At 38.8% G+C, this 23,730-nt stretch overlaps 4 protein-coding genes across 4 annotated transcripts; all 4 read left to right on the forward strand.

Annotated features, from left to right (window-relative positions):
* Positions 1-3,108: 3,108 nt before the first annotated feature.
* Positions 3,109-4,077, forward strand: LOC310956887 (olfactory receptor 2AT4-like; the record flags this gene model as incomplete). Its single annotated transcript, XM_083927262.1, has 1 exon — positions 3,109-4,077. One exon carries the CDS (start codon positions 3,109-3,111, stop codon positions 4,075-4,077), a length of 969 nt encoding a protein of 322 aa, XP_083783388.1.
* A 5,282-nt stretch (positions 4,078-9,359) lies between these two features.
* On the forward strand, positions 9,360-10,328 carry LOC310956888 (olfactory receptor 2AT4-like; the record flags this gene model as incomplete). Its single annotated transcript, XM_083927263.1, has 1 exon — positions 9,360-10,328. The coding sequence occupies one exon, from the start codon at positions 9,360-9,362 to the stop codon at positions 10,326-10,328; it is 969 nt and encodes a 322-aa protein (XP_083783389.1).
* Positions 10,329-14,350: 4,022 nt separating this feature from the next.
* On the forward strand, positions 14,351-15,319 carry LOC310956889 (olfactory receptor 2AT4-like; the record flags this gene model as incomplete). Its single annotated transcript, XM_083927264.1, has 1 exon — positions 14,351-15,319. The coding sequence occupies one exon, from the start codon at positions 14,351-14,353 to the stop codon at positions 15,317-15,319; it is 969 nt and encodes a 322-aa protein (XP_083783390.1).
* A 4,014-nt stretch (positions 15,320-19,333) lies between these two features.
* LOC310956377 (olfactory receptor 2AT4-like) lies at positions 19,334-20,296 on the forward strand (the record flags this gene model as incomplete). The annotated part of the gene is made up of 1 exon (XM_083926577.1): positions 19,334-20,296. The coding sequence occupies one exon, from the start codon at positions 19,334-19,336 to the stop codon at positions 20,294-20,296; it is 963 nt and encodes a 320-aa protein (XP_083782703.1).
* Positions 20,297-23,730: the final 3,434 nt, after the last annotated feature.

A 23,730-nucleotide genomic window follows, 5' to 3' on the forward strand; every position in this document is an offset into this window, starting at 1 on the left:
ACTCCCGCTTACTTAGCCCCGTTTCCCCCCCTGCATTTACAGTGTAACTAGGCTGCGTCTTATCACGTAACTCAGGTTTAACTAACATCCTGCTTTACACCAACTTCCACAGAAGTACAGAGTAACTCTCGCTCACTTCCGCCCCAAATTTCCATGCGTCTTACAGTATAACTAGGCTGTGTCTAAGAGCGTAACTCCCGTACAATGATGTGCTGTATCTACACTGTAGTTGACCCGGAGTTACCAAGTAACTACAGGGTAGCAGGATTGATTATAAAGTGTTCACCATTATCCCCTCCTTAGTGTGTACGGGAGTTGGCTCTAAGTCACAGCTTAGTTATACTGTAAAATGCGTGGAAATTAGTGGGGCGAGTGTGCGAGAGTTACTCTGTACATCTGTGGAAGTTGGTGTAAAGCAGGGTGTAAGTTAACCTGATTTATGTGATAAGACGCAGCCTAGTTACATTAAGTGATTTTACCTGCAGTTTAAAAACCCGATTATAATCAGGGAAATGGCATACGCCGTTTTTTTAAACACCATGTAAACACCATATCCCGGGTAAAATAAGGGTTCTCATACCCGTTTAACAGACCTAGAGAACTCCTTCAGTTCCCTGATTATTCGTGCATGTAAACAGCGTTCTCATGTTTTTATTGCGTTTCTTGTCTGCACATGCACCCCACTCCGCAGCAATGGCTTTTGACCCGGAAATAAAATAAACCAGGAAGCAACGGCACAGAAAACAGCGTGAAAAAAACAACATTAACAAAGCCTTACATTTCAACAAAGGGAGGGCTTCGCGACAGCAAGTAACATTACTACCAAGAAGACCTGTTTCAGTCGTAATTCCGTCCAAAAGTCGGCTGTTTGTGATTTTTGACAAAGGTAAACTAGAAAAAAGCAATATTCAGTCCAGCTGTATGTTGACAGAGCGCCACCTACTGTACCACAGGTCGAGTTACTCTGTCATTTTCCCATTCAACCCATCTCACGTATACAAGGGGAACTTCAATAATGTGATCATTCCCTTAACTGGGGTCAGGCCTTATTCGGGTTACTGATGTGAATGTAAATGCACTGACTGTAAATGCATGTGGGAACCAGGTGGGGACGTGAGCGGGAGTTACTCAGTACTTGTGTGAAATAAGGGGAAACCTAAGCGGAAAGTGAGCAGTAGGTGCACTCTAAGTTGTATTTTACCAAATACATTAATCAAGTATTATATAATAATCAGTGGAACTACACAGAGGATATATTATAATATATTATTACCATTTTACTAAATTTAAATTATGATTAAATACACATGTATGCACTTAAACACATTTTTATTAGATATTAACAAAATGCGCTATATGTTTGTTAAAGGGACCCCGTGTAGCGTTTTCAGTAAATTCACCGTCTTCATTCATGAAATAGTCCTCAATGGTGTGCAATTACATCTGGGGGGGGGGGGGGGGGGGGTCTCAAGATAACTAGCCTTTTTGATTGGTATGCAAAACATTTTTTCAGAGTTGATCTCCTCTTTCCCGCATGTATGGGACTCAATTTTCTTCCGGGCCGAGGACAGGCGACAAAAACAGGCGAGTGCTGCCGTTTACAGTAAAATGCATTTTAGCTTCTACTCTGATCAATCAACCATCTCACTTTTCCCTTTATTAAACATATATACATGTAAATATGTTTTCTCAAAAGCCTATCAAGCTTCCAGGTGATCTCCTCTATCCCGCATGTATGGGAGTCAATGGGCACATTTGCTTATGGGCCTAGGACAGGCGACAAAAACAGGCGAGTGCTGCTGTGTATAGTAAAATGCATATTCTCTTCCACTCAGACCATGCGGCCATCTCACTTGTCTTCCTAAAAGAAGGTCCTGACTCCTCCACTTCATATATACCCACTTCTGCATCTTATTTGATCATTTACAGACATATCAAAACAATTTTCCCTGTGTATGCCTAAAACAAATGAGAGAGAGGTGAGGGCAACATTATTCAGTCCAAGACAAATGTGACACCTGACTTGTCGAGAGACTTCTGACCAGGTCTCATCTATCACTCTATAACACTTTCTATGATTGAGTACAGAGATGCATGAGAAGATGCTGTTCGGAGCAGGGCTGTGGGTGTATAGACAGTTTTTTACAGTTAATTTTGAAATATTTATGTGGTAGAAGATTTTGAATATTCATGAGTGTAAAAAAAAAAGTTACATGTCCTTTCAAAATGATGATGACAGAGTAATATTGATAGTAAGTCTGCCTTTGCCTCCAAGCAAAGCCAGCAAAATCAAGTCTCTGTCCGTGGTCCTGAGAGCACGTCCGCACCACTGCGAACAAATATATCATGTTTCTATTTCTTTATTAGTTCCTTATTAAAAGATACAATCAAATGAAAACAGAGGGTTCACACCGATTCAAAATCCATGGACATACACGTTATCAATGCTGTATGATGGAAATAAAGTTTTGTTTATATTTGCAAAGAGAATAATAAAACTGTTTCAAACATTGGGTGATTGGGTTTCAGTGTTATTAAGCATCATCCATTTTAATCTGCATGTCCTCCGACTCTTGAGATGAAGATAACTGAGGAACACGAAACAATAATAACATTTTGTTTGTTTTGATTGAAAGAAAAGTTGGAAAACAACATGCCACTCTCCACGGGTTAAACCTTTGATTGTAGTAAAAGCTCACTGGTCATTACTGTTTTGCTGATTCATATCTTAATGAGAAGACTATGTTTTATCTCTGGAGACCAATAAAGAGAGTATAACTTCTACTGTACACAGGTCAGACATGAAGACATTCAATGGCTACTGTTGGAGTCAGCATCATATGGAGCCACATTGTGTAAAACGATTAGCAATAGAACAGGTGAGCCAAAAGCAGATTGTAGTCTGTTGCATGTTATATTGTTCGCTCAAAAGCAGCAACATTTTTGGTTTCATGCTGAATGCACAAGTGTTTATGTGTCAGTTTGATGTATGTGATTGGAAAGATAAGTCATGACATGTTTTTTTTCTTTTTTCTCTTTTTCAGACCACAGAATTTTTACACACCGTGGACCAAATGCAGACCTCCAGCACGCTGGTGAACTTGCACTATGTCTTCTCTCAAGACTGTTTTAAATGTCTCTGTCATCATTCAACCTCCAGGCTTCTATATCATCGGATTTCAGACCTTTAACTACATCAGCGTCTACATTGTCTTTCTGTCGTTTGTCTATGTGGTTTCACTAGTGTTCAATATTTTATTGATCTCCATAATTGCCCGTGAGCGCTGTTTACACACTCCAAAATTTCTGGCTGTTGTCAACCTCGCAGTAATTGATATACTCTTAAACACGTGCATTATTCCCAGCGTGATCAAGGTATTCCTCTTTAACGACAACTTTGTTCCATTCTATCTATGTCTTCTACAAATGTATGTCTACTATACTGTTATATCTCTGGAGGCATATGCACTTGCTGTACTTGCCTATGACAGGTTCATTGCGATATGTTTACCTATGCGTCAGAACGTATTCAACACAGTGCAGATCATGTCTTCTATTGTCAGCGTGATCTGGCTTTGCGGTCTGGCAAGAGTGATATATACCATGACATTCACTGCTCATCTGTCTTTTTGCAAATCTGTAAGAGTGTACAGCTATTTCTGTGACTACGCACCTTTGTTCAGATTGTCCTGTAATGAATACACATTGGATTGGACAGTAGTGTCATATGCAACTGTGGTGAACCTGATGGTCCCTTTCACTTTCATTGTTCTGGCTTATATCAGCATCCTGATCACTGTGTTCAGGATGAAATCAGTAATCAATAGGAAGAAAACTCTTGCCACTTGCATGGAGCACATGGTCCTTGTTGCTGTATTTTACCTTCCTATATTCAGCATTTCCTTAATGGGAATTTATGTGCAAGCCATTGACCCGGACCTCCATTTGCTATGCCTGTCGCTGGTCTCTACCATCCCACCGTGCATCAATCCTATTTTCTATTCTTTGAAAACCAAAGAGATTAAAACCAGAGTTCTGGCACTGGTACAAGGAATAAAAACCAGCCCCATCAAATAACCATCTGTGGAGGATTTTAACTATCAACGGTCAAAACTGTGCATGTGTTTATGTTAATTTTGAAGAAGGCCTGAGGACCGAAACATTATTTATACTAAAGAGAAATGCATATGGAGCCAGAGTGTGCTACACTTCTCTTCACCTTTCAAGTCTGCTTCCAGTGATCAGAACCTCACTAACCAGCCTTTATGTTACGTTATTATTCAGCATTATATTATAGATTTGTATTTACTATTCTGTCATAATTTAAAAGAAAACACCAAATTCAATAAGGAAATTATATATTGCCGACATAAAATATACTTGACTGTCATTGAAGGTTGTTGTAATATATTTGAGTGCTATCGCTCTCCTATGCTGCTTGAAATACCTATATGTGAAACATGTACTGTATATACCTATACATACATATCCCTCATAAACTGTCTGATAAAACAGAAGGTCTCATTATTGTGTTTGTCTGAGGTACTGCATAACTCTCAGGGTTCATTGCACCACAAAGATCAACACATGTTGACATAAATGTTATTTAAAATGATTTAAGACTTACAGGGTATAAATGGGTTTGTAGAGGAACTCAGATATGTAAACGTTTATTATGTAATTACTTTCTACAACGACAATTATAGAGTTTTGATATTTCAAAAATGTATGAATAAGTAAAACTGGATAATACTTTTATAAACACAGGATAAATTAATATTAACTGTTGGAAAAGGAACATTTGTTCTACGGTTCAGTGCAGTGCTCAAAGAAAAAAATGGCAAAGGAATAATTGAAATGCATCATTTTGCCTGATATTGAACATCTCTTACTATGAACTGACCCTGTGACTGCACAAAACAACTTAAAATAATTTATCTGGCTAAAAACAATTCACAAAACAAAAAAGTCAAAGCAAACCATGAACAATACATTCAAATGATTCAGTGAGCTGAAAGTACCCACATCATCAGATCTTTATTCTAAGTCAAATGAGCACCCTGTTAGACTGAATAAAATAGTTACAAAAGTAATATTTACTGAAGCAAGATGTGTAAATTAAATCTTTTTTGAGAGTAATTGTGTTCACAAGAAGATATTTGCCTAAAAAAAAAAAGAATTTATGTACAGTAACTGATAAATTGAGTTTATAATGGTAGTTATTGTTTATTGTTTGTGTTTGTGAGTCCTTTAAGAAATCATACAATCTATAAAACACAGCAGAACAAGCAGGTTAGAGCAAAAGTTGAATGAAACGTAAACACACACAACTTTCACTCCATTGTTAGTTAATTCTATTGCTAATAGGTGCACCTGAGATTAATTAGTCTGAAGTGATTACAGTTCAAGGTTTGTTTGTTAAAGACAAGGTCATTAACTGAAATTCTCTGGTGATAGCATCACAAATTGGGCTCATTAGAACCATTTTGTTTTGGTTCACCATGGTCTGTTAATGAATACATGTTTTTCAGTACAGAGGTTGTGGAGGTCATTGTCAGTAAACAAAACAAGTATTTACTGGACTGTTATTTATGCAGCACCTGAGACAAACAAGTTAACTGGATCACATGTTTCTGACCACAGCTTCATTTAAAAAAAACCTTAAAAATAAAAGTTGGCCTCTTCCATTCTGTGACACTTAGAAACTAACTAAGGGTAAAAATCAGGGATGGGCCGTCCTGCTCTTGGAGGGCCACTGCTCTGGGTGTTTTAGGTTTGTCCCTACTCTAACACACCAGAATCTAATGAATATCACACATGACGAGCTTCAGCTACTTGATAACGAGCACATCATTAGAATCACGTGTGTTTGAGCTGGGAGAAACCTAAAACAGGTAGGGCAGTGGCCCTCCAGGTGCAGGATTGGAAATCACTGTTATAAATGAATAAGAAATGGAAATAGATGGTAACAATACATAATACGGCCCGCGACTTAGAGCATACCTACCGCTCACTTGGTTGCCCCTTATTTCACACAAGTACTGAGTAACTCCCGCTCACTTAGCCCCGTTTGCCCCGTGCATTTACAGTGTAACTAGGCTGCGTCTTATCACGTAACTCAGGTTTAACTAACATCCTGCTTTACACCAACTACCACAGAAGTACAGAGTAACTCTCGCTCACTTCCGCCCCAAATTTCCATGCGTCTTACAGTATAACTAGGCTGTGTCTTAGAGCGTAACTCCCGTACAATGATGTGCTGTATCTACACTGTAGTTGACCCGGAGTTACCAAGTAACTACAGGGTAGAGGGATTGATTATAAAGTGTTCACCGCTATCCCCTCCTTAGTGTGTACGGGAGTTGGCTCTAAGTCACAGCTTAGTTATACTGTAAAATGCGTGGAAATTAGTGGGGCGAGTGTGCGAGAGTTACTCTGTACTTCTGTGGAAGTTTGTGTAAAGCAGGGTGTAAGTTAACCTGATTTATGTGATAAGACGCAGCCTAGTTACATTAAGTGATTTTACCTGCAGTTTAAAAACCCGATTATAATCGGGTAAATGGCATACGCCGTTTTTTTAAACACCATGTAAACACCATATCCCGGGTAAAATAAGGGTTCTCATACCCGTTTAACAGACCTAGAGAAATCCTTCAGTTCCCTGATTATTCGTGCATGTAAACAGCGTTCTCATGTTTCTATTGCGTTTCTTGTCTGCACATGCACCCCACTCCGTAGCAATGGCTTTTGACCCGGAAATAAAATAAACCAGGAAGCAACGGCACAGAAAACAACGTGAAAAAAACAACATTAACAAAGCCTTACATTTCAACAAAGGGAGGGCTTCGCGACAGCAAGTAACATTACTACCAAGAAGACCTGTTTCAGTCGTAATTCCGTCCAAAAGTCGGCTGTTTGTGATTTTGACAAAGGTAAACTAGAAAAAAGGCAATATTCAGTCCAGCTGTATGTTGACAGAGCGCCACCTACTGTACCACAGGTCGAGTTACTCTGTCATTTTCCCATTCAACCCATCTCACGTATACAAGGGGAACTCCAATAATGTTATCATTCCCTTAACTGGGGTCAGGCCATATTCGGGTTATTGATGTGAATGTAAATGCACTGACTGTAAATGCATGTGGGAACCAGGTGGGGACGTGAGCGGGAGTTACTCAGTACTTGTGTGAAATAAGGGGAAACCTAAGCGGAAAGTGAGCAGTAGGTGCACTCTAAGTTGTATTTTACCAAATACATTAATCAAGTATTATATAATAATCAGTGGAACTACACAGAGGATATATTATAATATACTGTATTATTACCATTTTACTAAATTTAAATTATGATTAAATATACATGTATGCACTTAAACACATTTTTATTAGATATTAACAAAATGCGCTATATGATTGTTAAAGGGACCCCGTGTAGCGTTTTCAGTAAATTCACCGTCTTCATTCATGAAATAGTCCTCAATGGTGTGCAATTACCTCTGCCAACAATCTGACTTATTCTCCTCAGCAACAAAGTTCTTAATTGTTTTTCACATAGAACGGGCAAGCTGAGGCCTCCGTGTCCTTCCGGTCTATAAAAAACTACAAATGGCTGAGAGGGACACAAAGCACTAGTACCCGGTTTCGCTCAGAGCCAGCATGACTGTGAAATACCATGGACATATTAAAATATAGATTTTATACTGAAAAAATGGCGCCCGTTTAATCCTATGAAAGCTGCTCAGTTGCGCATGGTTGCTTTAGAATGTCGCTACTTTCTGGTTGTGTGGCCTTTTTGTCTTGAAGGACTTATCGGATGTAAAAATGTTTCCGTACCCGAGCCCATGACCGGGTTCCAAGTACAAACTTTGATTTAGGTAGGGTCTAAAATTATGTCCACCTAAATTGTTTTTAAGTAGGGGGTCTCAAGATAATTAGCCTTTTTGATTGGTATGCAAAACATTTTTTCAGAGTTGATCTCCTCTTTCCCGCATGTATGGGAGTCCATTTGCTTCCGGGCCGAGGACAGGCGACACAAACAGGCGAGTGCTGCCGTTTACAGTAAAATGCATTTTAGCTTCTACTCTGATCAATCAACCATCTCACTTTTCCTCCTGAAAGGAAATCCCCACTCCCCCAAATAATATATACACAGTTCTGCATCTCATTTGATTGTTTACAGACATATAAAAACAACTTTTCATGTGTCGGTATAAAACAAATGAGAGAGAGGTGAGGGTAACAGTATTCAGTCCAAGACAAATGTGAGACCTGACTTGTCGAGAGACTTCTGACCAGGTCTCATCTATCACTCTATAACACTTTCTATGATGGAGTACAGAGATCCATGAGAAGATGCTGTTAGGAGCAGAGCTGTGGGTGTATAGACAGTTTTTTACAGTTAATTTTGAAATATTTATGTGGTAGAAGACTTTGAATATTCATGAGTGTAAAAAAAAAAGTTACATGTCCTTTCAAAATGATGATGACGGAGTAATATTGATAGTAAATCTGCCTTTGCCTCCAAGAAAAGCCAGCAAAATCAAGTCTCTGTCTGTGGTCCTGAGAGCACGTCCACACCACACCGAAAAAATATATCATGTTTCTATTACTTTATTAGTTCCTTATTAAAAGAAACAATCAAATGAAAACAGAGGGTTCACACACACTTCAAAATCCATGGACATACACGTTATCAATGCTGTATGATGGAAATAAAGTTTTGTTTATATTTGCAAAGAGAATAATAAAACTGTTTCAAACATTGGGTGATTGGGTTTCAGTGTTATTAAGCGTCATTCATTTTAATCTGCATGTCCTCCGACTCTTGAGATGAAGATAACTGAGGAACACAAAACAATAATAACATTTTGTTTGTTTTGGTTGAAAGAAAAGTTGGAAAACAACATGCCACTCTCCACGGGTTAAACCTTTGATTATAGTAAAAGCTCACTGGTCATTACTGTTTTGAAGATTCATTTCTTAATGAGAAGACGGTGTTTTATCTCTGGAGACCAATAAAGAGAGTATAACTTCCACTGTACACAGGACAGACATGAAGACATTCAATGGCTACTGTTGGAGTCAGCATCATATGGAGCCTCATTGTGTAAAACGATTAGCAATAGAACAGGTGAGCCAAAAGCAGATTGTAGTCTGTAGCACGTTATATTGTTCGCTCAGAAGCAGCAAAAATATTTGGTTTCATGCTGAATGCACAAGTGTTTATGTGTCAGTTTGATGTATGTGATTGGAAAGATAAGTCATGACATGTTTTTTTTCAATTTTCTCTTTTTCAGACCACAGAATTTTTACACACCGTGGACCAAATGCAGACCTCCAGCACAGCGGTGGAGTTGCACTATGTCTTCTCTCAAGACTGTTTTAAATGTCTCTGTCATCATTCAACCTCCAGGCTTCTATATCATCGGATTTGAGACCTTTAAATACATCAATGTCTACATTGTCTTTCTGTCGTTTGTCTATGTGGTTTCACTAGTGTTCAATATTTTATTGATCTGCATAATTGCCCGTGAGCGCTGTTTACACACTCCAAAATTTCTGGCTGTTGTCAACCTCGCAGTAATTGATATACTCTTAAACACAAGCACTGTTCCAGGTGCGATCAAGGTATTCCTCTTTAACGACAACTTTGTTCCATTCAATCTATGTCTTTTACAAATGTATGTCTACTATACTGTTATATCTCTGGAGGCATATGCACTTGCTTTACTTGCCTATGACAGGTTCATTTCGATATGTTTCCCAATGCATCAGAACTTATTCAACACAGTGCAGATCATGTCTTCTGTTGTCAGCCTGATCTGGCTTTGCGGTCTGGTAAGAGTGACATATTCCATGATATTCATTGCTCAGCTGTCTTTTTGCAAATCTGTAAGAGTGTACAGCTATTTCTGTGACTACACGCCTTTGTTCAGATTGGTCTGTAATGATTACACAGTGGAATGGACAGTAGTTTCATATGTTAGTTTCATGAATGTGATGGTCCCTTTCACTTTTATTGTTCTGGCTTATATCAGCATCCTGATCACTGTGTTCAGGATGAAATCAGTAAGCAATAGGATAAAAACTCTTGCCACTTGCATTGAGCACATGGTCCTTGTTGCTGTATTTTACATTCCTGCATTGAGCATTTCCCTAATGGGGATTTATGTGCAAGCCATTGACGAGGACCTCTTTGTGCTATGCCTGTCGCTGGCCTCTACCATCCCACCGTGCATCAATCCTATTTTCTATTCATTGAAAACCAAAGAGATTAAAACCAGAATTCTGGCACTGGTACAGGGAATAAAAACCAGCCCCATCAAATAACCATCTGTGGAGGATTTTAATTATCAACGGTCAAAACTGTGCATGTGTTAATGTTAATTTTGAAGAAGGCCTGAGGACAAAAACGTTATTTATACTAAAGAGAAATGCATATGGAGCCAGAGTGTGCTACACTTCTCTTCACCTTTCAAGTCTGCTTCCAGTGATCAGAACCTCACTAACCAGTCTTTGTGTTACGTTATTATTCAGCATTATATTATAGATTTGTATTTTATATTCTGTCATAATTGAAAGGAAACACCAAATTCAATAAGGAAATAAATGACATATTGCGGAACTAAAATATACTTGACTGTCATTGAATGTTGTAGTAATATATTTGAGTGCTATCGCTCTCCTATGCTGCCTGAAATACTCATATGTGAAACATATACTGTATATACCTATACATACATTACCCTCATAAAATGTCTGATAAAACAGAAGGTCTCATTATTGTGTTTGTCTGAGGTACTGCATAACTCTCAGGGTTCATTGCACCACAAAGATCAACACATGTTGACATAAATGTTATTTAAAATGATTTAAGACTTACAGGGTATAAATGGGTTTGTAGAGGAACTCAGATATGTAAACGTTTATTATGTAACTTCTTTCTACAACGACAATTTTAGATTTTTGACATTTCAAAAATGTATGAATAAGTAAAACTGGATAATACTTTTAGAAATAAAGGATAAATTAATATTAACTGTTGGAAAAGGAACATTTGTGCTATGGTTCAGTGCAGTGCTCAAAGAAAAAAAATGGCAAAGGAATAATTAAAATCCATCATTTTGCCTGATATTGAACATCTCTTACTATGAACTGACTCTGTGACTGCACAAAACAACTTAAAATAATTTATCTGGCTAAAAACAATTCACAAAACAAAATAGTCAAAGCAAACCATGAACAATACATTCAAATGATTCAGTGAGCTGAAAGTACCCACATCATCAGATCTTTATTCTAAGTCAAATGAGCACCCTGTTAGACTGAATAAAATAGTTACAAAAATAATATTTACTGAAGCAAGATGTGTAAATTAAATCTTTTTTGAGAGTAATTGTGTTCACAAGAAGATATTTGCCTAAAAAACAAAGAATTTATGTACAGTAACTGATCAATTGAGTTTATAATGGTAGTTATTGTTTATTGTTTGTGTTTGTGAGTCCTTTAAGAAATCATACAATCTATAAAACACAGCAGAACAAGCAGGTTAGAGCAAAAGTTGAATGAAACATGAACCAACACAACTTTCACTCCATTGTTAGTTAATTCTATTGCTAATAGGTGCACCTGAGATTAATTAGTCTGAAGTGATTACAGTTCAAGGTTTGTTTGTTAAAGACAAGGTCATTAACTGAAATTCTCTGGTGATAGCATCACAAATTGGGCTCATTAGAACCATTTTGTTTTGGTTCACCATGGTCTGTTAATGAATACATGTTTTTCAGTACAGAGGTTGTGGAGGTCATTGTCAGTAAACAAAACAAGTATTTACTGGACTGTTATTTATGCAGCACCTGAGACAAACAAGTTAACTGGATCACATGTTTCTGACCACAGCTTCATTTAAAAAAAAAACTTTAAAAAAAAAGTTGGCCTCTTCCATTCTGTGACACTGAGAAACTAACTAAGGGTATAAATCAGGGATGGGCCGTCCTGCTCTTGGAGGGCCACTGCTCTGGGTGTTTTAGGTTTGTCCCTACTCTAACACACCAGAATCTAATGAACATCACACATGACGAGCTTCAGCTACTTGATAACGAGTACATCATTAGAATCACGTGTGTTAGAGCTGGGAGAAACCTAAAACAGGTAGGGCAGTGGCCCTCCAGGAGCAGGATTGGAAATCACTGTTATAAATGAATAAGAAATGGAAATAGATGGTAACAATACATAATACGGCCCGCGACTTAGAGCATACCTACCGCTCACTTGGTTGCCCCTTATTTCACACAAGTACTGAGTAACTCCCGCTCACTTAGCCCCGTTTGCCCCGTGCATTTACAGTGTAACTAGGCTGCGTCTTATCACGTAACTCAGGTTAACTAACATCCTGCTTTACACCAACTTCCACAGAAGTACAGAGTAATTCTCGCTCAGTAAATTCACCGTCTTCATTCATAAAATAGTCCTCAATGGTGTGCAATTACATCTGCCAACAATCTGACTTATTCTCCTCAGCAACAAAGTTCTTAATTGTTTTTCACATAGAACGGGCAAGCTGAGGCCTCCGTGTCCTTCCGGTCTATAAAAAACTACAAATGGCTGAGAGGGACACAAAGCACTAGTACCCGGTTTCGCTCAGAGCCAGCATGACTGTGAAATACCATGGACATATTAAAATATAGATTTTATACTGAAAAAATGGCGCCCGTTTAATCCTATGAAAGCTGCTCAGTGGCGCATGGTTGCTTTAGAATGTCGCTACTTTCTGGTTGTGTGGCCTTTTTGTCTTGAAGGACTTATCGGATGTAAAAATGTTTCCGTACCCGAGCCCATGACCGGGTTCCAAGTACAAACTTTGATTTAGGTAGGGTCTAAAATTATGTCCACCTAAATTGTTTTTAAGTAGGGGGTCTCAAGATAACTAGCCTTTTTGATTGGTATGCAAAACATTTTTTAAGAGTTGATCTCCTCTTTCCCGCATGTATGGGAGTCCATTTGCTTCCGGGCCGAGGACAGGCGACACAAACAGGCGAGTGCTGCCGTTTACAGTAAAATGCATTTTAGCTTCTACTCTGATCAATCAACCATCTCACTTTTCCTCCTGAAAGGAAATCCCCACTCCCACAAATAATATATACACAGTTCTGCATCTCATTTGATTGTTTACAGACATATAAAAACAACTTTTCATGTGTCGGTATAAAACAAATGAGAGAGAGGTGAGGGCAACATTATTCAGTCCAAGACAAATGTGACACCTGACTTGTCGAGAGACTTCTGACCAGGTCTCATCTATCACTCTATAACACTTTCTATGATGGAGTACAGAGATGCATGAGAAGATGCTGTTAGGTGCAGATCTGTGGGTGTATAGACAGTTTTTTACAGTTAATTTTGAAATATTTATGTGGTAGAAGATTTTGAATATTCATGAGAGTAAAAAAAAGTTACATGTGCTTTCAAAATGATGATGACAGAGTAATATTGATAGTAAGTCTGCCTTTGCCTCCAAAGAAAAGCCAGCAAAATCAAGTCTCTGTCCGTGGTCCTGAGAGCACGTCCGCACCAAACCGAACAACTGTATCATGTTTCTATTACTTTATTAGTTCCTTATTAAAAGAAACAATCAAATGAAAACAGAGGGTTCACACCGATTCAAAATCCATGGACATACACGTTGTCAATGCTGTATGATGGAAATAAAGTTTTGTTTATATTTGCAAAGAGAATAATAAAACTGTTTCAAACATTGGGTGATTGGGTTTCAGTGTTATTAAGCGTCATTCATTTTAATCTGCATGTCCTCCGACTCTTGAGATGAAGATAACTGAGGAACACGAAACAATAATAACATTTTGTTTGTTTTGATTGAAAGAAAAGTTGGAAAACAACATGCCACTCTCCACGGGTTAAACCTTTGATTGTAGTAAAAGCTCACTGGTCATTACTGTTTTGCTGATTCATATCTTAATGAGAAGACTATGTTTTATCTCTGGAGATCAGTGAAGAGAGTATAACTTCTACTGTACACAGGTCAGACATGAAGACATTCAATGGCTACTGTTGGAGTCAGCATCATATGGAGCCACATTGTGTAAAACGATTAGCAATAGAACAGGTGAGCCAAAAGCAGATTGTAGTCTGTTGCATGTTATATTGTTCGCTCAAAAGCAGCGACATTTTTGGTTTCATGCTGAATGCACAAGTGTTTATGTGTCAGTTTGATGTATGTGATTGGAAAGATAAGTCATGACATGTTTTTTTTCAATTTTCTCTTTTTCAGACCACAGAATTTTTACACACCGTGGACCAAATGCAGACCTCCAGCACAGCGGTGGAGTTGCACTATGTCTTCTCTCAAGACTGTTTTAAATGTCTCTGTCATTATTCAACCTCCAGGCTTCTATATCATCGGATTTGAGACCTTTAAATACATCAATGTCTACATTGTCTTTCTGTCGTTTGTCTATGTGGTTTCACTAGTGTTCAATATTTTATTGATCTGCATAATTGCCCGTGAGCGCTGTTTACACACTCCAAAATTTCTGGCTGTTGTCAACCTCGCAGTAATTGATATACTCTTAAACACAAGCACTGTTCCAGGTGCGATCAAGGTATTCCTCTTTAACGACAACTTTGTTCCATTCAATCTATGTCTTTTACAAATGTATGTCTACTATACTGTTTTATCTCTGGAGGCATATGCACTTGCTGTACTTGCCTATGACAGGTTCATTGCGATATGTTTCCCAATGCATCAGAACTTATTCAACACAGTGCAGATCATGTCTTCTGTTGTCAGCCTGATCTGGCTTTGCGGTCTGGTAAGAGTGACATATTCCATGATATTCATTGCTCAGCTGTCTTTTTGCAAATCTGTAAGAGTGTACAGCTATTTCTGTGACTACACGCCTTTGTTCAGATTGGTCTGTAATGATTACACAGTGGAATGGACAGTAGTTTCATATGTTAGTTTCATGAATGTGATGGTCCCTTTCACTTTCATTGTTCTGGCTTATATCAGCATCCTGATCACTGTGTTCAGGATGAAATCAGTAAGCAATAGGATAAAAACTCTTGCCACTTGCATTGAGCACATGGTCCTTGTTGCTGTATTTTACATTCCTGCATTGAGCATTTCCTTAATGGGGATTTATGTGCAAGCCATTGACGAGGACCTCTTTGTGCTATGCCTGTCGCTGGCCTCTACCATCCCACCGTGCATCAATCCTATTTTCTATTCATTGAAAACCAAAGAGATTAAAACCAGAATTCTGGCACTGGTACAGGGAATAAAAACCAGCCCCATCAAATAGCCATCTGTGGAGGATTTTAATTATCAACAGTCAAAACTGTGCATGTGTTAATGTTAATTTTGAAGAAGGCCTGAGGACAAAAACGTTATTTATACTAAAGAGAAATGCATATGGAGCCAGAGTGTGCTACACTTCTCTTCACCTTTCAAGTCTGCTTCCAGTGATCAGAGCCTCACTAACCAGCCTTTGTGTTACGTTATTATTCAGCATTATATTATAGATTTGTATTTTATATTCTGTCATAATTGAAAGGAAACACCAAATTCAATAAGGAAATAAATGACATATTGCTGACTTAAAATATACTTGACTGTCATTGAATGTTGTAGTAATATATTTGAGTGCTATCGCTCTCCTATGCTGCTTGAAATACCTATATGTGAAACATATACTGTATATACCTATACATACATATCCCTCATAAACTGTCTGATAAAACAGAAGGTCTCATTATTGTGTTTGTCGGAGGTACTGCATAACTCTCAGGGTTCATTGCACCACAAAGATCAACACATGTTGACATAAATGTTATTTAAAATGATTTAAGACTTACAGGGTATAAATGGGTTTGTAGAGGAACTCAGATATGTAAACGTTTATTATGTAATTACTTTCTACAACGACAATTTTAGATTTTTGACATTTCAAAAATGTATGAATAAGTAAAACTGGATAATACTTTTATAAATAAAGGATAAATTAATATTAACTGTTGGAAAAGGAACATTTGTTCTATGGTTCAGTGCAGTGCTCAAAGAAAATATGGGCAAAGGAATAATTGAAATGCATCATTTTGGCTGATTTTGAACATCCCTTACTATGAACTGACCCTGTGATTGCACAAAACCAGTTAAAAGACTTTATCTGGCTAAAAACAATTCACAAAACAAAATAGTCAAAGCAAACCATGAACAATACATTCAAATGATTCAGTGAGCTGAAAGTACCCACATCATCAGATCTTTATTCTAAGTCAAATGAGCACCCTGGTAGACTGAATAAAATAGTTACAAAAGTAATATTTACTGAAGCAAGATGTGTAAATTAAACTTGTTTTGAGAGTAATTGTGTTCACAAGAAGATATTTGCCTAAAAAACAAAGAATTGATGTATGGTAACTGATAAATTGAGTTTATAATGGTAGTTATTGTTTATTGTTTGTGATTGTGAGTCCTTTAAGAAATCATACAATCTATAAAACACAGCAGAACAAGCAGGTTAGAGCAAAATTTGAATGAAACGTAAACACACACAACTTTCACTCCATTGTTAATTAATTCTATTGCTAATAGGTGCACCTGAGATTAATTAGTCTGAAGTGATTACAGTTCAAGGTTTGTTTGTTAAAGACAAGGTCATTAACTGAAATTCTCTGGTGATAGCATCACAAATTGGGCTCATTAGAACCATTTTGTTTTGGTTCACCATGGTCTGTTAATGAATACATGTTTTTCAGTACAGAGGTTGTGGAGATCATTGTCGGTAAAAAAAACAAGTATTTACTGGACTGTTATTTATGCAGCACCTGAGACAAAGAAGTTAACTGGATCACATGTTTCTGACCACAGCTTCATTTAAAAAAAACCTTAAAAATAAAAGTTGGCCTCTTCCATTCTGTGACACTGAGAAACTAACTAAGGGTATAAATCAGGGATGGGCCGTCCTGCTCTTGGAGGGCCACTGCTCTGGGTGTTTTAGGTTTGTCCCTACTCTAACACACCAGAATCTAATGAATATCACACATGACGAGCTTTGGCTACTTGATAACGAGTACATCATTAGAATTACGTGTGTTAGAGCTGGGAGAAACCTAAAACAGGTAGGGCAGTGGCCCTCCAGGTGCAGGATTGGAAATCACTGTTATAAATGAATAAGAAATGGAAATAGATGGTAACAATACATAATACGGCCCGCGACTTAGAGCATACCTACCGCTCACTAGGTTGCCCCTTATTTCACACAAGTACTGAGTAACTCCCGCTCACTTAGCCCCGTTTGCCCCGTGCATTTACAGGGTAACTAGGCTGCGTCTTATCACGTAACTCAGGTTTAACTAACATCCTGCTTTACACCAACTTCCACAGAAGTACAGAGTAATTCTCGCTCAGTAAATTCACCGTCTTCATTCATAAAATAGTCCTCAATGGTGTGCAATTACATCTGCCAACTATCTGACTCATTCTCCCCAGCAACAAAGTTCTTAATTGTTTTTCACATAGAACGGGCAAGCTGAGGCCTCCGTGTCCTTCCGGTCTATAAAAAACTACAAATGGCTGAGAGGGACACAAAGCACTAGTACCCGGTTTCGCTCAGAGCCAGCATGACTGTGAAATACCATGGACATATTAAAATATAGATTTTATACTGAAAAAATGGCGCCCGTTTAATCCTATGAAAGCTGCTCAGTGGCGCATGGTTGCTTTAGAATGTCGCTACTTTCTGGTTGTGTGGCCTTTTTGTCTTGAAGGACTTATCGGATGTAAAAATGTTTCCGTACCCGAGCCCATGACCGGGTTCCAAGTACAAACTTTGATTTAGGTAGGGTCTAAAATTATGTCCACCTAAATTGTTTTTAAGTAGGGGGTCTCAAGATAATTAGCCTTTTTGATTGGTATGCAAAACATTTTTTCAGAGTTGATCTCCTCTTTCCCGCATGTATGGGAGTCCATTTTCTTCCGGGCCGAGGACAGGCGACAAAAACAGGCGAGTGCTGCTGTGTACAGTAAAATGCATTTTAGCTTCTACTCTGATCAATCAACCATCTCACTTTTCCTCCTGAAAGGAAATCCCCACTCCCCCAAATAATATATACACAGTTCTGCATCTCATTTGATTGTTTACAGACATATAAAAACAACTTTTCATGTGTCGGTATAAAACAAATGAGAGAGAGGTGAGGGCAACATTATTCAGTCCAAGACAAATGTGACACCTGACTTGTCGAGAGACTTCTGACCAGGTCACATCTATCACTCTATAACACTTTCAATGATGGAGTACAGAGATGCATGAGAAGATGCTGTTAGGAAGATGCTGTTGGTGTATAGACAGTTTTTTACAGTTAATTTTGAAATATTTATGTGGTAGAAGACTTTGAATATTCATGAGTGTAAAAAAAAAAGTTACATGTCCTTTCAAAATGATGATGACAGAGTAATATTGATAGTAAATCTGCCTTTGCCTCCAAGCAGAGTCAGCAAAATCAAGTCTCTGTCTGTGGTCCTGAGAGCACGTCCGCACCACACCGAACAACTATATCATGTTTCTATTTCTTTATTAGTTCCTTATTAAAAGAAACAATCAAATGAAAACAGAGGGTTTACACCCACTTCAAAATGGATGGACATACACGTTATTAATGCTGTATGATGGAAATTAAGGTTTTTTTATATTTGCAAAGAGAATAATAAAACTGTTTCAAACATTGGGTGATTGGGTTTCAGTGTTATTAAGCGGCATTAATTTTAATCTGCATGTCCTCCGACTCTTGAGATGAAGATAAGTGAGGAACACGAAACAATAATAACATTTTGTTTGTTTTGGTTGAAAGAAAAGTTGGAAAACAACATGCCACTCTCCACGGGTTAAACCTTTGATTATAGTAAAAGCTCACTGGTCATTAATGTTTTGAAGATTCATATCTTAATGAGAAGACTGTGTTTTATCTCTGGAGACCAATAAAGAGAGTATAACTTCCACTGTACACAGGACAGACATGAAGACATTCAATGGCTACTGTTGGAGTCAGCATCATATGGAGCCACATTGTGTAAAACAATTATCAACAAAACAGGTGAGCCAAAAGCAGATTGTAGTCTGTTGCATGTTATATTGTTCGCTCAAAAGCAGCAACATTTTTGGTTTCATGCTGAATGCACAAGTGTATATGTGTCAGTTTGATGTATGTGAAGTCATGACATGTTTTTTTTCTTTTTTCTCTTTTTCAGACCACAGAATTTTTACACACCGTGGGCCAAATGCCGACCTCCAGCACGCAGCCGGTGGAGTTGCACTATGTCTTCTCTCAAGACTGTTTTAAATGTCTCTGTCATCATTCAACCTCCAGGCTTCTATATCATCGGATTTGAATCCTTTAACTTCATCAGTGTCTACATTATCTTTATGTCGTTTGTCTATGTGGTTTCACTAGTGTTCAATTTTTTATTGATCTGCATAATTGCCCGTGAGCGCTGTTTACACACTCCAAAATTTCTGGCTGTTGTCAACCTCGCAGTAGTTGATATACTCTTAAACACAAGCACTGTTCCAGGTGCGATCAAGGTATTCCTCTTTAACGACAACTTTGTTCCATTCAATCTATGTCTTTTACAAATGTATGTCTACTATACTGTTATATCTCTGGAGGCATATGCACTTGCTGTACTTGCCTATGACAGGTTCATTGCGATATGTTTCCCAATGCATCAGAACTTATTCAACACAGTGCAGACCATGTCTTCTGTTGTCAGCCTGATCTGGCTTTGCGGTCTGGTAAGAGTGGCATACTCCATGACATTCATTGCTCAGCTGTCTTTTTGCAAATCTGTAAGAGTGTACAGCTATTTCTGTGACTACGCACCTTTGTTCAGATTGGCCTGTAATGATTACACAGTGGATTGGACAGTAGTGTCATATGCGTCTGTTGTGAACCTGATGGTCCCTTTCACTTTCATTGTTCTGGCTTACATCAGCATCCTGATCACTGTGTTCAGGATGAAATCAGTAAGCAATAGGAAGAAAACTCTTGCCACTTGCATTGAGCACATGGTCCTTGTTGCTGTATTTTACATTCCTATTTTCAGCATTTCCTTAATGGGGATTTATGTGCAAGCCATTGACCCGGACCTCCATGTGCTATGCATGTCGCTGGCCTCTACCATCCCACCGTGCATCAATCCTATTTTCTATTCTTTGAAAACCAAAGAGATTAAAACAAGAATCCTGGCACTGGTACAGAGAATGAAAACCAGCCCATGACAATTTTCTTCCCCATCCATCAGCCATCTGTGTATGATTTTAACTATCAACAGTCAAAACTGTGCATGTGTTAATGTTAATTTTGAAGAAGGCCTGAGGACAAAAACATTATTTATACTAAAGAGAAATGCATATGGAGCCAGAGTGTGCTACACTTCTCTTCACCTTTCAAGTCTGCTTCCAGTGATCAGAACCTCACTAACCAGCCTTTATGTTACAATATTATTCAGCATTATATTATAGATTTGTATTTTATATTCTGTCATAATTGAAAGGAAACACCAAATTCGATAAGGAAATGACATATTGCCGACTTAAAATATACCTGACTGTCATTGAATGTTGTTGTAATATATTTGAGTGCTATCGCTCTCCTATGCTGCCTGAAATACCTATATGTGAAACATGTACTGTATATACCTATACATACATATCCCTCATAAACTGTCTGATAAAACAGAAGGTCTCATTATTGTGTTTGTCGGAGGTACTGCATAACTCTCAGGGTTCATTGCACCACAAAGATCAACACATGTTGACATAAATCTTATTTAAAATGATTTAAGACTTACAGGGTATAAATGGGTTTGTAGAGGAACTCAGATATGTAAACGTTTATTATGTAACTTCTTTCTACAACGACAATTTTAGATTTTTGACATTTCAAAAATGTATGAATAAGTAACACTTTATAATACTTTTATAAATACAGGATGATTTAGAATTAACTGCTTGAAAAGGAACATTTGTTCTATGGTTCAGTGCAGTGCTCAAAGAAAACATGGGCAAAGGAATAATTGAAATGCATCATTTTGCCTGATATTGAACATATCTTACTATGAACTGACCCTGTGACTGCACAAAACCAGTTAAAAGAATCTAACTGGCTAAAAACAATTCACAAAACAAAAAAGTCAAAGCAAACCATGAACAATACATTCAAATGATTCAGTGAGCTGAAAGTACCCACATCATCAGATCTTTATTCTAAGTCAAATGAGCACCCTGTTAGACTGAATAAAATAGTTACAAAAGTAATATTTACTGAAGCAAGATGTGTAAATTAAATCTTTTTTGAGAGTAATACAAAGTGTTCACAAGAAGATATTTGTCTAAAAAACAAAGAATTTATGTACAGTAACTGATAAATTAAGGTTTATAATGGAAGTTATTGTTTGTGAGTCCTTTAAGAAATCATACAATCTATAAAACACAGCAGAACAAGCAAGTTAGAGCAAAAGTTGAATGAAACGTAAACACACACAACTTTCACTCCATTGTTAGTTAATTATATTCCTAATAAGTGCACCTGAGATTAATTAGTCTGAAGTGATTACAGTTCAAGGTTTGTTTGTTAAAGACAAGGTCATTAACTGAAATTCTCTGGTGATAGCATCACAAATTGGGCTCATTAGAACCATTTTGTTGTGGTTCACCATGGTCTGTTTAATGATAAATGCATCTTCTGGGAACATTATGCAAGAGTGAAGTTACGTGTTTGTCACTGTTTACTTACTTTGAACTAATAGGTCAAAAACACAAAAAGTACAACATTACTTTTCTTTTAAATGAATACATCTTTGTCAGTACAGAAATCTCATCTCTCATCTCATCTTCAACCTCTTATCCGGGATCGGGTCGCGGGGGCAGAAGCTCTAGCAGGGGGCCCCAAACTTCCCTTTCCTTGGCCACATTAACCAGCTCTAGTTGGGGAGTCCCTGGGCGTTCCCAGGCCAGTGTGGAGATATAATCTCTCCACCTAGTCCTGGGTCTTCCTCGAGGCCTCCTCCCAGCTGGGCATGCCTGGAACACCTTCATAGGGAATAGAGCCGCTGCTCCTTCCAACGCAAAGGAGCAGCGGCTCTACTCCAAGTTCCTCACGGATGGCTGAACTTCTCACCCTATCTCTAAGGGAGACTCCAGCCACCCTCCTGAGAAAATCCATTTCGGCCGCTTGTTCCCGCAAGCTCGTTATTTCTTTCATGACCCAGCTTGCATGACCATAGGTGAGGGTATGAATGAAGATTGACCATTAGATTGAGAGCTTTACCTTCCGGCTCAGCTCTCTTTTTGTCACAACGGTACGGTAGAGCGACTGCAATACCCTTCTGCTGGATCGCACACAGAAGTGACCCCCTCACCTCCCACAGTATATCCTGGGGGACCCGGTCATATGCCTGCTTCAGATCCACAAAGCACTTGTTGACTGGATGGGCATACTCCGAGGCCCCCTCCAGGATCCTTGCGATAGTGAAGAGCTGGTCCATTGTTCCACGTCCAGGACGGAATCAGCATTGTTCCTCTTCAATCTGAGCTTTAACTATAGGACGAACCCTCCTTTCCAGCACCTTGGAGTATACTTTACCAGAAAGGCTGAGTAATGTGATACCCCTGTAATTGGCACACACCCTCCGGTCCCCCTTTTTAAACAGGGGAACCACCACCCTGATGTGCCAGTCCCTTGGCACTTTCCCAGACTTCCATACAATTTTGAAGAGACATGTCAACCAAGAAAGCCCCTCTCAACCCAAAGCTTTCAGCATTTCAGGACGAGTCTCGTCAATCCCTCGGGCTTTGCCACTGTGGAGTTTGACTACCTCAGTGACTTCCACCAGAGATATTGACAATGATTCCCCATCAGCCTTCACCACCACCCGATTACCTTATCAGCTGATGTCACCAGCGTTCCGTCCTTACTGTAAACAGCTTGGACGGTTCCCCGTTTCCCCCTCCTGAGGTGCCGAATGGATTTCCAGAAGCACCTTGGAGCTGCCCGAAATTCCTTCTCCATGACTTCTCCGAACTTCTCCCACACCCGCTGCTTTGCCTCAGACACCGTTGAGGCTGAAAGCCTTCTGGCCCATCAGTACCTTGCAACTGCCTCCGGAGTCATCTGGGATAACATATCCCGGCCTCAGACCAGATGATACAATCACAAAAACGGTCATCAACCTTCTGCCTAGTGCTCTGGTACAACGTACACTTATGAGCATCCTTATGTTCTAACATGTTGTTTCGTTATAGACAATCCGTGACTAGCACAGATGTCTAATAACAGATGGCCGATCGGATTTAGATCAGGGAGGCCGTTCCTCCCAATCACGCCTCTCCAGGTGTCTCCATCATTGCCCACGTGGGCATTGAAGTCCCCCACTGGAGGCCCATGCAAGACGCATTCAGGGTCTCCTAGAAAGGCCGAATACTCTGAACTGCTGTTCAGTGCATATGCACAAACAACATACAAAGTTTTCCCCCCTACCACCCACCGGCGTAAGGAGGAGACCCTCTCGTCCACTAGGGTAAACTCCAGCAGCGCGGCGCTCAGCCGGGGATTTGTGAGTATCCCCACACCCAACCGTCGCCTCACTCCCTGGGCAACTCCAGAGAAGACTAGGGTCCAGCCCCTATCCAGGAGAACGGTTCCAGAACCGAGA

Source organism: Echiichthys vipera, assembly GCF_963691815.1.
Source record: "Echiichthys vipera genome assembly, chromosome: 14".
Taxonomy (NCBI): domain Eukaryota; kingdom Metazoa; phylum Chordata; class Actinopteri; order Perciformes; family Trachinidae; genus Echiichthys; species Echiichthys vipera.